Source organism: Colobus angolensis, unplaced genomic scaffold, assembly GCF_000951035.1.
Source record: "Colobus angolensis palliatus isolate OR3802 unplaced genomic scaffold, Cang.pa_1.0 Scaffold26, whole genome shotgun sequence".
Lineage (NCBI taxonomy): Eukaryota > Metazoa > Chordata > Mammalia > Primates > Cercopithecidae > Colobus > Colobus angolensis.
The window spans coordinates 18,728,547-18,742,380 of NW_012115821.1; the positions used below are offsets into that span (position 1 = coordinate 18,728,547).

A 13,834-nucleotide genomic window follows, 5' to 3' on the forward strand; every position below is an offset into this window, starting at 1 on the left:
TTACAGCCACATCCGGAGAAGGGGCATGAAGACGCCCTCCAGCCCAAGCCTTCGCCACCCGTGAGCTCACAGACATCTGCTGTTATTAGTGACTTCCTACACCCACCTCTGCTCATCCAGGCTGAGCCTCAGCTATTCCTGAAACACTTCCCAGTGTTTCTTCTCACACTGTCACTTCAATCCTCAAGGTCTTGGAGGAAACTGCTCAACTCACATCCAGGACCCAGCTGAAAAGGGCTATCAGTTGAATTAGCATCCTCAGTCATTATGGACAAAGTCAGGAGCCCAGGCCCTGCACCATCCTCCTCCCAAGAGGTAACAGAGGAGCAGGGTTGGAGTGGAAGGCATGTGGGGTGATCTCACACCCCCAGGGAGGATGCAAACACTGTAACACTGGCAACACCCACACTTCTACTGCCTGCTAATCAGATGCACAGAGACGGCCCCAGACCTGGCATGTACATGTGGTGAATCCAGGGCTCTTTATTTGGTGAGGAGGACCATGTGGGCCTCACTGAAACCCTCTCCTCACGTGGTTTTCTGGCTGTGACAGGAAGAAAATGGCTGGCAGCCACAGGAGGACCCAGGGAAACCTCAACAGCGCTGTCTTCTCCAGAGGGTCTGAGCCGCTGAGGTCTGTGATCAGAGAGGTTCTCTCCTCAGAGGAGGAGACTTGGGGCTCTCAAGTCAGTTAAATCCCATTATGGCCTCCATAGCCTAAGATTTCTGTCTTTATTTAAAACCCCCATCATCAAGGCTCTGGAAATCTGATGCCTTGGGAAGCACTGTGAGCCTCACTCCACAGGAAACCCCAGCACCTGGCAAAATGAGCTCCATAAAGAACAAGGGTGCATCACAGAAACATTTGCTATTCTGGATCAAACGTTAAGCTAGTTAATCATTTTGAGTCACACATCATGGTGCGTAGCAGAAATAATACTGCTGATGTTCCAGACACAGTGCAGCTTTCCGGGCTTGGGAGCCCCAGTGAGAGTGAATCCTGAAGATCTACAAGGCTTTTAAGCGGGTTTTGTTTCTTTCCTAGATTATTTTATTGAGCAATGCATTTAAGGGCCCCTGAATATCTATCACTTTGCATACCTTGCTCGTGCCATTTCCCCAGCTTGAAAAAGCCCCCATCCCCACCCTCTGCCGCCCAGGGCTGCTCCTCCCATGGAGCCTTCCTCACCTCGCCCCGGCCCGTCCACTCCCACCAGCCAGAATCACTGCGCCCTCCCGGGCTCACACAGCACAGTGCTGGGCCTTAACAATGGGATCAGCTTCTCACACTAAGCCACCCCTTCTCCATCTTCCCCTCCTGGCAAGTTCTCTGAAAGGCAGAGTCATTGATTTCTGTCATCGTCAGGTTCTTTACAGTGGCAGGTCACAGGAAATGCTGGGCTGAGATAAAATGGTTAACCCTCAAGATACCACCTTAAATCCAATGAAAACCCTTAATCCTCAGATCATAGGCCCAATAAACAACTCTACCATGACTGATGTTAGCAACACTAGAACACGAATCCTTGTCTATTTCTAGAGGAGGAGAAATAAACAGAGGAAAGGCCACTGGCCTATAAGAAGGCCTCACTCAGCTCCCTGGGGGACACAGCTAAACTAGCAAAGAAAGATACTCTGCCGAGAAAAAAGGGGCCATACCTCCTCTCGTTTACAAATACCATGTTGGGCTGAGGAGAGATGAGGCAGGTCAGCATCCGAGTTACAGTTCGCAGGTGAAGGGGAAAGAGCTGTGCAGGCATCTCCAAGCTGCACCTACGTGGCCTGTTGCCAGCAATACTGCAGGTACAGAAGCTCCACGGAGGCCATGGGGTTCAGGACAGCTCGACTGCCAAGGGGAGAGCTGTGCAAAGGACAGGCAGGCACTCTTACATCTAATCACTTCACAGGCACATCGCTGAGTCTGAGACTCAAATGTCTATTTATAAACTCTGAACTTGGTTCAGTGAACACTTAGCTCTAGAAACCCTCCCTCAGTCTTCCGATCCTCAGGTGCTGAAGCCCCGGCCCCTTCCTGAGCCTGGCAAGATGCAGGGAGGGAGAGAAGAGAGGCCTGACCCTGCCCACTCCCAGTCAGCACACAGATTTGCACCAGCCAGGCCATCTGAGATCACGGAATACACTCCCTCCCCGTGAAGGCACAGAACCCAGGCTTGAAGAAAGGTAAGGGCCCTCTCAGACAAGAAGCCCCTCCATCAGGGGTCTCTCAGCCCCTACTTCCACACTCCACAACCTCCAGAAGAGGCACAACTGCACCTCACCCACCCTTCCTATGGCAGCTCACCCCGACCTTCACACCCTCTGCGCTCCAGCCGAAGGAAATCCCTGAAATCCGGCCTTTGCCCACCTCCATGCCTCCCTCATGCTAGTCCCCTGGGTCAAGGAGCTTCTTCTCACACTGAATGGTCACACCTGCGATCCATCCAGCCTTCAGGGCCCAGGCCAAATATGTCCCCCAGCCCTGTCCTCGATCCCTCCTCGGCTCCCGCAGCACGCGCCTGCCCTCTATGTGTGCCCTGCAGCTCTGCTCCCCAGGGCTGCATTCAGTGTGAGCAGCCCTGTCTCTCCCTAGGAGGCAGCACTCCACATCCTCTCCAGCTCCGGGTTTCCCCTGTACCCAGCAACGGGCCTTGCTGAGAGCAAAACATCCAAGGCACTCTGCTCAAGCAGGGACTTGCTCGGCCGTCTTCTACAATGTAGGGCCGGCCTCGGGCCCCCAGGCCTCTCAATGGACATGTGCCCTTGAAGTATGTTCTCAGTCCTTCCTATTCAGCTCTTCCAGATCTGTGGCAAGTCACAGACATCTCAGTCAAATGCACTGCTGGATTCCAGTTTCCACTCTGACCCAAGGCACAGAGGTCCCCAGAAAGAATAAGAGCACATCTGTGGGAAAAGTATGCAGTGAAAGAGACACCGTGGTTGACAATGGCAATTAATTTCAGTGACTGACTGAGTTCTCAGGCCTTGCCTCCTGCAGAAAGTGCTCTAGGGTGCTTAGTGTCACAGTGTGGGGTGTCGGTGGTTGGGCTGCAAAGCAGCTGTCACTGACTCACACGCCCCTTAACACCTGCCTAGAAGAGTGAGCCGGTTTCCTCCCAGTCCCTGATGGGCTAAGCATATGGCTTCATATGAATAGCACATGTAGGAGCCATGTCAGGTGGCCTAAGAGTAAGAGTCAAGAGGAACCCTGCACTTCAAATTCTTGTCCAATAACACTGTTCACTTTGAGGTGAGGGAAACCACAGCTTCCTCTCATGTGGTGCAAGAATACATGTCTCATCACCCCTGTGCCCACACAGAAATGCGCTTACTGAATTTCCCAGGCCAACAGTGGGTCCGTCGGATCCTCCTTGGCCCACCTTACCAAATACAACTCTAACCCCCAAACCTCAGGCAGAAATCCAGAGTCAGCACCAATGCGCCTGTTCTCTCCGTGATGTGTGCAGGCAGAAAGGACCAGATGGCTGGGAGGAGGCCGTCCCACTCACAGCCTGGGTCAGAGTCAAGGAAGGCCTGCTGCCAGGCGTCTGAACCGCACACTGGGTCTGTCTAGCCAGGGGCAGAAAAGGCGCTACATACTATTTCGTTTGCCTTCCTCTCCTCCTTCTTCCTCGTTCTCGGGATCAATGTCCTCAGCTTGGGTGATCCAATCCAAGTAGCCCTTTAGATCCTCCTCCAGCTGCTGCTTCTCCCGGAGCTTCTGGAAATCTCCCCGTGCTTTTGCCTTCTCTCTTTCCTTTGAGAATTCTCTGAAAGAGGCAAAGAGGACAAGCACATATCAGGACATCCTTGGGGACCTGCATCCTGAGCCACTGCCCTGCTGCACAACAGTCTTGTGGCAGGACACACAGCACTGAGTACAGTCACATGAGCACAGCTATGGAGCCACACACTTGGACAGGACAGAAGACAGTGTCTTCTCAAGCAAGACCGTGGGGGTCAGTGTTGCAGAGCCCACGCCAACACACATGCATCATTTCTTAGAAAATGAACTCCCCTCAGATGACAGCGATCCCAAGGGGCCTAGGCCCCAAACACCATGTGCTGTCATAGTGGGCCTCTGACACCCCCCAACAAGGGGCCTGAACTCAGAGATGCCCCACCTTCCCCAGAGCCTCCTCAAAGAGGAGGGAGCCAAGTGGGCCAAGCTGTGGTCAAAGAGTACCACGTTTAGGGCTTCTTCAATGCTTTTGGACAAACTTTGCATTAATATTGTGTGCTACCCCTTTTGTCCAAACCAAGAGCTCTGAGCGGGCAGCAGTCCTTGCTGGTGCCCACACTAGGCTCCTCTATCCATCACCTGCAGGTTTGGGCCAGAGTAGTGGATGGAGTCAGGGCAGTCCCCCACCCCCGCCCCACAACCCAGTTCTCCCTTCCCAGATGGGAACTTGAGCACTGATGAAGCATTACTGTTTTTCTTCACCCTTGCTACTTGTCATAGTCTTCCCCAAAAGTCTTCCCTGCAGGAGGGGAAGAGGCATATGATTTGCTGCCCATTTATAGGAACACCTGCCCTGGAAAGGCTCTGGCAGACAGGTAAATGTTCCCAACTGTGGGGTGTTTACGCTACTTTCCACCATGTGTGCAAGCCTCTATCTATGCATATATACAAAACCCCACACTCACTCAGGCAAGCCTGAGAGTCAGGCAGACGATTACCCAATTTTTATATGCGAGGAACCATCTGCATCTCCAACCGTGAGTTGTTACAGGAGCCAAGATATGTGAGTTAGAGATTTAGTAAGTACACTTAAAAGCTGCTAAGGAAGCAGGTGAGGTTACAGCAATGCAGTTTCTGCACACAGACCTTGAGATTCCGACACAGGTTACTTCTGTCTGCCTTCTTGCCTTCGTTCCAAGTCAAAGCCAGTGTGTCTTGTTCAGGGTCCTACCTCAATAACCCAACCCAACCCAACCAACGAACAGGGAAGTGACCTGCTTTCATAAAGCTAACCCCAGCCAGGCGTGGTGGCTCACGCCTGTAATCCCAGCACTTTGGGAAGCCAAGGTGGGCAGATCATGAGGTCGTGAGTTCGAGACCAGCCTGGCCAACATGGCAAAACCCTGTCTCTACTAAAATATAAAAATTAGCTGGGCGTGGTGGTACACGCCTATAATCCCAGCTATTTGGGAGGCTGAGGCAGAAGAATTGCTTGAACGTGGGAGGCAGAGGTTGCAGTGAGCCAAGTTCGTGCCACTGCATTCTAGCCTGGGCAACAGAGCGAGACTCCATCTCCAAAAAACAACAACAAACTAACCCCATATTCACACCCCTCCCTTAACTCTAGGCCGTCGAGAGGCTGAACAGATGCTTGCACACCCAGCGACGCTAATACTTCAGATAAGAAACTGGAATCCTCACCAAGTGCCACCCTCTGCCCAAAATTAGAAAGAATCCCACTCAGGTGGAGGTTGTGGTGAGCTGAGATTGCGCCATTGCACTCCAGTCTGGGCAACAGATCAAGACTCTGTCTAGGAAGGAAGGAAGGAAGGGAGGGAGGGAGGGAGGGAAAGAAAAAGAAAAAAAAAGGAAAAAAAAAAAAAAACAGGATCCCTCTCATTGATCCTAAATCACCCCACTTTTCAGACTCCCTGGAACCTATCCTTGGTCCTGTTAGGGCTGTCTGTCTCCACTGTACCACCTGTGAATACGGAAGGAGGCAAGGCTTTGTGGATCTAGAGAGTGAGCAGGAGCCGATCTGAGCCCAGACATGTGCTCTGTCCTCCCAGCCCAAAGAACACCTGTTGTCTCAAAGAAGTAAGGACTCTAGTGTCTCGCTGTTCACACATACCACACACTGAGAACCGTCTGGGGTTTCTAGGCCTCCAGGGATTCCCAACACATGGAAAATATGTAACTCAGCTCAGGTAAATTCACCAAATGACTCTCTGAACTCTGAAAAAGTCACACTCAATCCAGAATCACATCCCTGAGCATCAATAAGAGGGCTTGGAATGTCATGTGTCTTCAGGAAAATGAATTAAATAAACTGTTTTCTTAAATACACCTCAAAGAAAAGTGGACCTTCAGTTTTATTATTCACCAAAAAAGTATCCTAGTACAAATCTGTTTGCATGTTTTGATTCCGAACTTAGCATACTAAATTCAGATGGTTACATACAAACAAGGTATTCTTACTTTGGGTCTATATCATATATGGGTTCTTGGGAAAAAATTATGAAGATAGTAAAAGAGTTACCCTGAGAAGCTTAAGGACATTCATTTTATAATGTATATAACTACACACATTATATACATTTATAATGTATATAACTACACACATCACATACATTTATAGCGTATATAATTACACACATTACATATTTATAATGTGTATAATCACATTATATACATTTATAATGTGTATAATCACATTATATACATTTATATGTATAATTATATACATTATATACATTTACGGTGTATAATTATATACATTTTACATAAATTATATACAATTATATGTATAATTATATACATTATAAAATGAATGTCCTTAAGCTTCTCAGGGTAACTCTTTTACTATCTTCGTAATTTTCTTTTGTAATATTTTATGCATTTTTAACATTACAAATATAAAAATCCCATTTCTAACAAGTTGCATCATTGTTGCACATTTTCAGCTGCTGGGACACAGTTAAGCAGGCATAAGTAAAACTCTACTCTGACTAAAACTCCTAAGAGTAAAAAACTCTGCCAAGTCCTGGTTTATGGCCCACTCACAAGGATGGTCACTGTCACAAGAGCTCATATAACAAAGCTGCTGATATAGACCCTCTGAACTGATTTCAGACAGTTCTGAATGGCTGAATACTTAGGAGGAAGGTAATATTTATTGATGTGGACAGAGGTGAGGTTTATGCAGCAGAAATCTGTTGGCCACAGGGCAGTTTGAGAGGAAGGGGGCAGGGAGGTGGAGTCCCTGTGATAAACACAGATAAAGCCTTGGCTCTCCTACACCACTCCAGGCTCTTCATCTGAAGATTTGGCTTCTAGTCCTAGCTCTGTCACCGTCGTGTTCTGAGCTTCAGTTTCCTCACTTCCAAACAGACACAACGATACCCGTTCTGCTGTTTCACAGGAATTAAGCAAGACATTCAGTAAGATGAGGCTTTGAAAACACAAAGAGCGGTATCAACATGAAGTTCAAATGTATAAAGTTGTTGAATCCAGACATAAGAGAGAAATTTAAAAGGCAAATGGAACAGCTTTCTCAAATATCAAAGGGAGAAAAATTAGCACTAGCTGTGAATGGGCTCTAAGCTGCCACAAACCCGTCAGGATTGGGAAACACACAGAAGGACACATGGGTCCCAAGGCTCGGAGTGACCACAATGAGCCGGCAAACCCACTGCCGATCCTGTACACTATCTGCTCCGTTGAGAATAACCCATTCCCATCACAACCGTCCCTCTGATCCTGAAAAGCACACCTCAAGTCCGAGGCACCTTCTATGAAGCTTTGAAGCTCAAAGTTTCTATGAAACTTTGGAATGATGAAAAAAAAGTCACTCCACTTTGCATAAGAATTCTTCATATTCTAAGAATCCTATCACTAACAGATTGTTTTACAAAGCTTATTTAATACAGCTATTGGTAGAAACCAACAGACTGTTGCAAGTAACTAAAAATCCGACAACTGTTATATGCTAGGAGCCTTCTTGTTCCAAATCAGAATTTTGGTTATGGTGTGTCTGATCAAAAGATAAATAAGAAGTGCCTGGACCAAAAAAAATATACATATATATATGTATATATATACACACATATACATATATGTGTGTATATATAGTGTGCTACCCTTTGCATACAAAAAACTGGGAAATAAAATATGTATATTTCTCTTGGATGTATCTAAAAGAGCAGAAAACAAGGGATGGGAATGAATTAGGCCACAGGAATCAAGGTTGGAGTGACACTCTTAAGTATATCTTTTTCTATAGTTTTGACTTTGGGAACCATGTTAATGTTCTTCACCTTGAATTTTTTTAAATTAAGTCAATAAGGATGAGATGAAGGGAAAATACCCCTAAACTGAAAGTGAATTGAAACAAACAAATCTGTAATTTAATGAATACTATAACCAGACTGAAGGAGAAAGACAAAACTAATTCAAATAGCTCAGGAATATTTGATGATATGCTCCCAGTCTTCAGCAGGATTGGAGTGAGGGATGAACTGCAAACAAACACTGAACTCCTTTTAATAGCTTTATTTTTTGTAGTGATGTGGATGAGACCATTCTGAAACTATCTTAGACATATTACAGGATTTAGCGAGTGAGTACATGTGCTAATGTTGCTGGGAGCCTGAGTTCTCACTGTGGAAGGAGGGACACAGAAACATGGAACAGAGAAGAACCCTCTGGGGACAGACTGGAATTGAAGGTATAGGTGTGAACTGATGATTCCTAAAAGTTGTTTATTTTAAAGTCTGATTTCCAATGTCTGATTTTTAAAAGAGGTTGATATGTGAGTATATGTATCAATGTAAGTATGTGTAAGAGTATGTGTAAATAAATGCATGTATTTCCTAGTTCTCTCTGTTGAAAGGATTTAGAAGCAAAGATGCTCTGGCAGGTACAAGCACACCTGGTACCCACATCTTGGTCTTTAATAACATTCCCCATTAAAAGGAACCAGGGGACTTTGGAGAAGTGGGTGATTCCAGGACAAAGGTAGGGTAGGTACAAGATGAAGAAAACCAGGAAGTGCTCAAAAACAAAAACAAACCAAAACACATTATGGAGATATATCATAAGGATACAGGAGCTAGAGAAGTAGCTCCTACTAGCCAAATCTTAGGAAATCTGAGCACTGAAATAACTAAGGACAGTAATAAATTATATTTTTAAAAATCAGTCCACGTCCCTTATGGATAGACAACAAATGAAAAAGTAAATGGGGTAAAATTTAATATTAGGTAAACTGGAGAAAGGGGTACATGGATTATTCACTGTGCTATTTCTATTCTTGGAGTTGTTCTATATATTTGAAATTATTTCCAAATAGAAAACATTTGAATGCTTAGAAGATATAACTCTACTACTAACCAAATTCAAATTCATGTTGCTACATATTCATTTCAGCTTACCAGCTAGACTGTAAGCTCCTTGCAGGCAGGAATGGACAATGTCGTCCATTTCTCATGTATTTCTTCCCAAGTTTCTATTTCCCCTTGGTGACACTTTATATAGGCATGCAGGAAGGCTATGTACAAAAACTTGTATCTAACAAAACAAGCCCTACTCCTACTCCTTCAGGAGGCCAGAACATGCCCCTGTAGGACAGAAAGCCCATGATCGCTGGGATCACCCAGAAGCATGAAATGAGTTGTGCCCAAACCTAGACATATCTGGAACAGCCTCCATCGTCAGCTCGCCATTTTCCCTTATTGTGTTCAGGCCTCATGTGGTAGATCTTCTGTCTCTAGGTCATTAAGATATTCCCTTGTATCTCCTGGTTGAGAAGCAATTACTCAGTAAGGAATCTCCCTAACAGCCTAACAGGACAGCTGTGAAGTGTCTTATGTAGGCCAGTCTGCACACACCCATTCCCCGGGCTCCTGCAAGAGCATTTCATCAGAGCTTGCTTCCCTCCCTGCTCCAGGTGACTACTGCAGACCCAGACTTCCCCCTGGTGGCATCCTACTCAAAATGCCTCACAGCTCCTCGTTGCCTCCCTCAAGGATCAAGGTCAGATGCTTCTGCCTGCCACTCAAGGCCTTCCAGCCTTCTCCCAAGTGCTATTCCAGTCTTATTCACCCATCCCATAAAGGCACACCTTATACTCTGGCCACACTCTTCTCAATTCCACAACCCTCTGAGCTTTTGTCTACAGAATTCCATCCACCTGAGCAGCCTTCTCCCATCTTTGCATCCAGTGCACCTTTCAAGACCAAGCTCAAGTCTCATGCTTTTGGTGACATTCTCTGGCTTACCCCATCCAAATGCATTCTGCCTGCCTCTAATTCACCAGAAAACTCTACTCATTGAGCACCAAAACATGAATACATGTGTCCCCTACCCCAGGTGGCCCTCTCAGCATCGCATCCTAACCAGAGCCCAGAGCAACCCCTTAGGGGCTGCTATCACCCTCTTGTACAGACACTGAGGCTCATAGCACTTGGACACACAAGGCCATGCAGCTGCTGAATCTACCCTGAGCACCTCAACACGATGCCTGGAAGGAAAAGCAGGAGCAGAGGAAAGGGAGAGTAGACACCAGGATGAGGAGGATCAAAACCAGGCTACAAGGCCAGACACAGTGGCTCATGCCTGAAATACTAACATTTTGGGAGGTGATGGTGGGAGGATGGCTTGAGGCCAGGAGTTCAAGACCAGCCTGGGCAACAGAGTGAGACCCCCTCTCTACAAAATAATTTTTTAGAAGTTAGCCAAGTGAAATGGCATGCACCTGCAGTCTCAGCCACTCAGGAGGCTGAGGCAGGAGGATCACCTGAGCCTGGGAGGTTGAGGCTGCAGTGAGCTGTGATTGTACCACTGCATTGCAGCTTGGGTGACAGAGAGAGACCTTGTCTCAAAAACAAACAAACAAAAAAAAAACAAAAACACAAAACAGGCTTCCTACCAGTCCAGGAAGGGGCTTAAATATAAAACTAAGGAACCTGGATTGCTTCTCTGTAGGCAAGGAGGAACCGACAGAAATTTGATATGACGCCTATCACCTTTGGCAGGTGTTATGTGTGAAGAGAAAATGAAAATAAGAAAATGGTGGTGAGGAAGACCAGAGACATTCAGTAAGCCCTGGGTGATGGGCTGGATTTAGCATCAATACAAATGTGGTCAAAACAGACTTCTCATGAAGCCCCAACTTTCTTACACGACTATTTGGAAAAACACCTATGAGGCCTGTCACTGACCCCCAACCACCACCATGCTATGGTCACTGTCACTTCTGCCCTTTCCACACCAGTCCCCTGGGTCTAGCACACCAGTGTCATCATCGCCCCTCATGTGAACCTTCCTTGTCAGGGCCCCATGACACCCCATCTGCCACATGAACATTTCTTGTCCACCTGTTCAGGGAAGGAGGACAGGCTGGGCAGAGCAGGAGGAGGGATGGAGAAGAGAGGCTGGTCCCCAGTATCCAAAGGGCTGCCATATGAAAGAAGAAGCATGCCTGCTGAGGGCCTCAGGGCACAGGCACAAGTTTTAAAATAAGACAACTGATTTCATCACAGTTGCCCTGGGACATAGCAACTTCCCCAGACAGGGATCCTCAGTAGAGATGGACTAATGACTCGGCAGCGACACCAGATCACAGCACGTTCTAATGACCTTTCAACTGCTGCTGTGACTCCAGCCTCCCCAGTGCCTCCTCCATGGGGACCTGACTGCTGTGACCCTTTTTCGTTGTCTATTTCTTTCCCTGGGCAACAGCCTGGCACTCTCTTGGACCTGGCAGGCAAGTAGTTTGGTGGCAATGACACCCAAGAAGCATAAGGGCTGAGTGAGTTCATGAGAAATGGCTGCAGAGGGCTCTGACGACAGAACAATGGTATGCGCCCCATACTCATCCAGCCCCCCAAAGACCTTTAGACGGAACAGACCAACACAGCAGAACAAGCCAAAGTCGTCATGAAACAAGCACAGCCTGAGCCCGCATCACCGTATGCAGTCCTTCACCTGTGACTGCATCGCCCAGGGTCCCAGCAATAACCAACAGCAGCTTCAGCAGAATATGAGCCTGCATGGCTGGGGTAAATGGGTTTGGGCGAAACGGCCTGAGTCTCTGCCACGTCCCCTTCTCTAATAATAACAGAAAAAAAGCTCCTCATTTATTTAGATTGTTCCTGGAGTCCTGCAAATGTCTTTACAATCACTGCCCCCAGAGCTGTTCACAACCTCAGTGTATGAGGCAGGAGGAGGAATTTCATATTCATTTCACAAAGGCCAACACAGAGGCTCAACGAGGCATTGTTGCTGGCCCCGCATCATACGCCCAGTCAACAGGACAACAGGGTTACTAACCAGGTTCCAAATCCCATGTACCTTCCCTGGGGCTGTGACTCATGGGAAAGTCATAAGTCAGGACCAGGGAGGGAGGGCAGGACAGAAAGCATAGCTCTGCTCATTACTGCACTCTGATTTTTCCTGAGAGCCCCAACTCAGGAATAGAGAAAGGCGACGGCCCCCTTTCCGCTCATCTCTCCACCTGCTGTCCCTCACTCCCACTCAGTAAGCACCACTCCAGGGAGAGAACCCCCCGCCCCAGAACCAGCCAGCCTTCGTCTCAGGAACCCCAGTGGAGCCCCCACGGTCTGGGCACATACCCCATGCTCTGCAGAGAGGCCACCAGACACTGACATGCCCCAGGATTTACAGGCCCTGACATCTTGATCTCCGGGACCTCTGGCTCAGCCAGCAGTACTGGAGACAGCATGCCCAGGGTGCAGCCAGCCATCACACACAGACGGAGGTGCAGGTGGAATGGGACTGCCGCAGATGCAAGAGGACACACACAGTTTGCTGTGGGAACTTGTATTTCTTAAACGCCCCATAAAATAAATGGGCCACTAGAAGTCATCTTGATTTAGATATAGGATTTTTTTTTCCTTAGGTTGCAATGCTATCTGTTTTAATTAGGCCCACATAAAATTTAAACAAACAAAACACTTTGATATTTACACACACATGCCAAAAACAAACAACAACAAAAAAAACCCTTGAAACAAAGCAAAAAACAACACAACCTTCATTGAAAACTGCCAAGAAAATCACTAGGGACTCAGATTTTTAGTAAAACAGAAGGCTCAGAAATTCAGAAAAAAACAAAGGCAACACTTAAAAAGGCAAAGAGAAGGCGGAAGTTGAAGAAGTAACCCACTGATTTTTATCAGGGGAGTCCAGCCTTCTTTAGACCTAAATTATTTCTTCTACGCAGACATAAAGGAAATTAAACCAAACGAAAACGTAGTTTGATTCAAAGAACTTTTTTGTTTAAATTTCTTAGAAAGCACAAAGGTTCAGTTTCTGTTCAAGGAAACTAGGAATTTTGTCAAAAAAAAAAAAAATTAACAGCAATGTGTGATGTTTCACAATTTAAAAAATTTTTAATCATTGGCACTGTCTCAGCTCATAGTTCATCAAAAGCATTGTATTTGTTCCCGTTTTCCCTCAACCATGAAAAGCTGGTGGTCGTCAAAGGATGTTCTCTCTCCATGAGACCAATAGGCAGAGTGGGGTGGGGAGGGATTAGGAATGCAGCACCCCATAAATAAGACCTGCTCCTTTGCAGGTGATATCAGTCGGGGGAAGGCAGCTGGCCTGGGACAGCATTCTCCAGCAGCAGTCATGAAACACAGCTGCCAAGAAATGCATGGGAACTGCTAGTGGGCAAAAAGGATGAGAAAATGGGGGGCCCTTGTTTACACAACAAAATATGTTGAGGAAAAACATTTGACAATCACATTTCTATTTTTACTTTTATTTTTGAGACAGGGTCTGGGCTCTGTTGCCCAGGCTGGAGTGCAGTGGCATGACCTCCACCTCCTGGGTTCAAGTGATTCTTGTGCCTCAGCCTCCCAAGCAGCTGGAATTACAGGTGTATGCTACCATGTCCGGCTAATTTTCTGTATTTTTAGTAGACAGAGTTTCTCTATGTTGGCCAGGGCATCTCAAACTTCTGGTCTTAAGGGATCCACCCGCCTCAGCCTCCCAAAGTGCTGGGAATACAGGCTTGAGCCACTGTGCCCGGCCAGTGTTCTTGATGCTTTCATTGACATAAAAGATTGTGATGATATTTAAAACAGTTTTCATCTTTTGGGAGGATGAATCATTTTCACAGTTGGTGTT

At 46.9% G+C, this 13,834-nt stretch overlaps 1 protein-coding gene across 4 annotated transcripts in view; it reads right to left on the reverse strand.

Moving 5' to 3' along the window:
• Nucleotides 1–13,834, reverse strand: part of CACNA1D (calcium channel, voltage-dependent, L type, alpha 1D subunit) — a 327,099-nt gene that overhangs the window by 108,382 nt on the left and 204,883 nt on the right. For all 4 annotated transcript variants that reach the window (XM_011947282.1, XM_011947281.1, XM_011947284.1 and 1 more), the window contains exon 9: nt 3,598–3,767. In XM_011947282.1, coding sequence (XP_011802672.1) covers nt 3,598–3,767 — 170 coding nt within the window. The remainder of the gene's footprint in view (nt 1–3,597; nt 3,768–13,834) is intronic.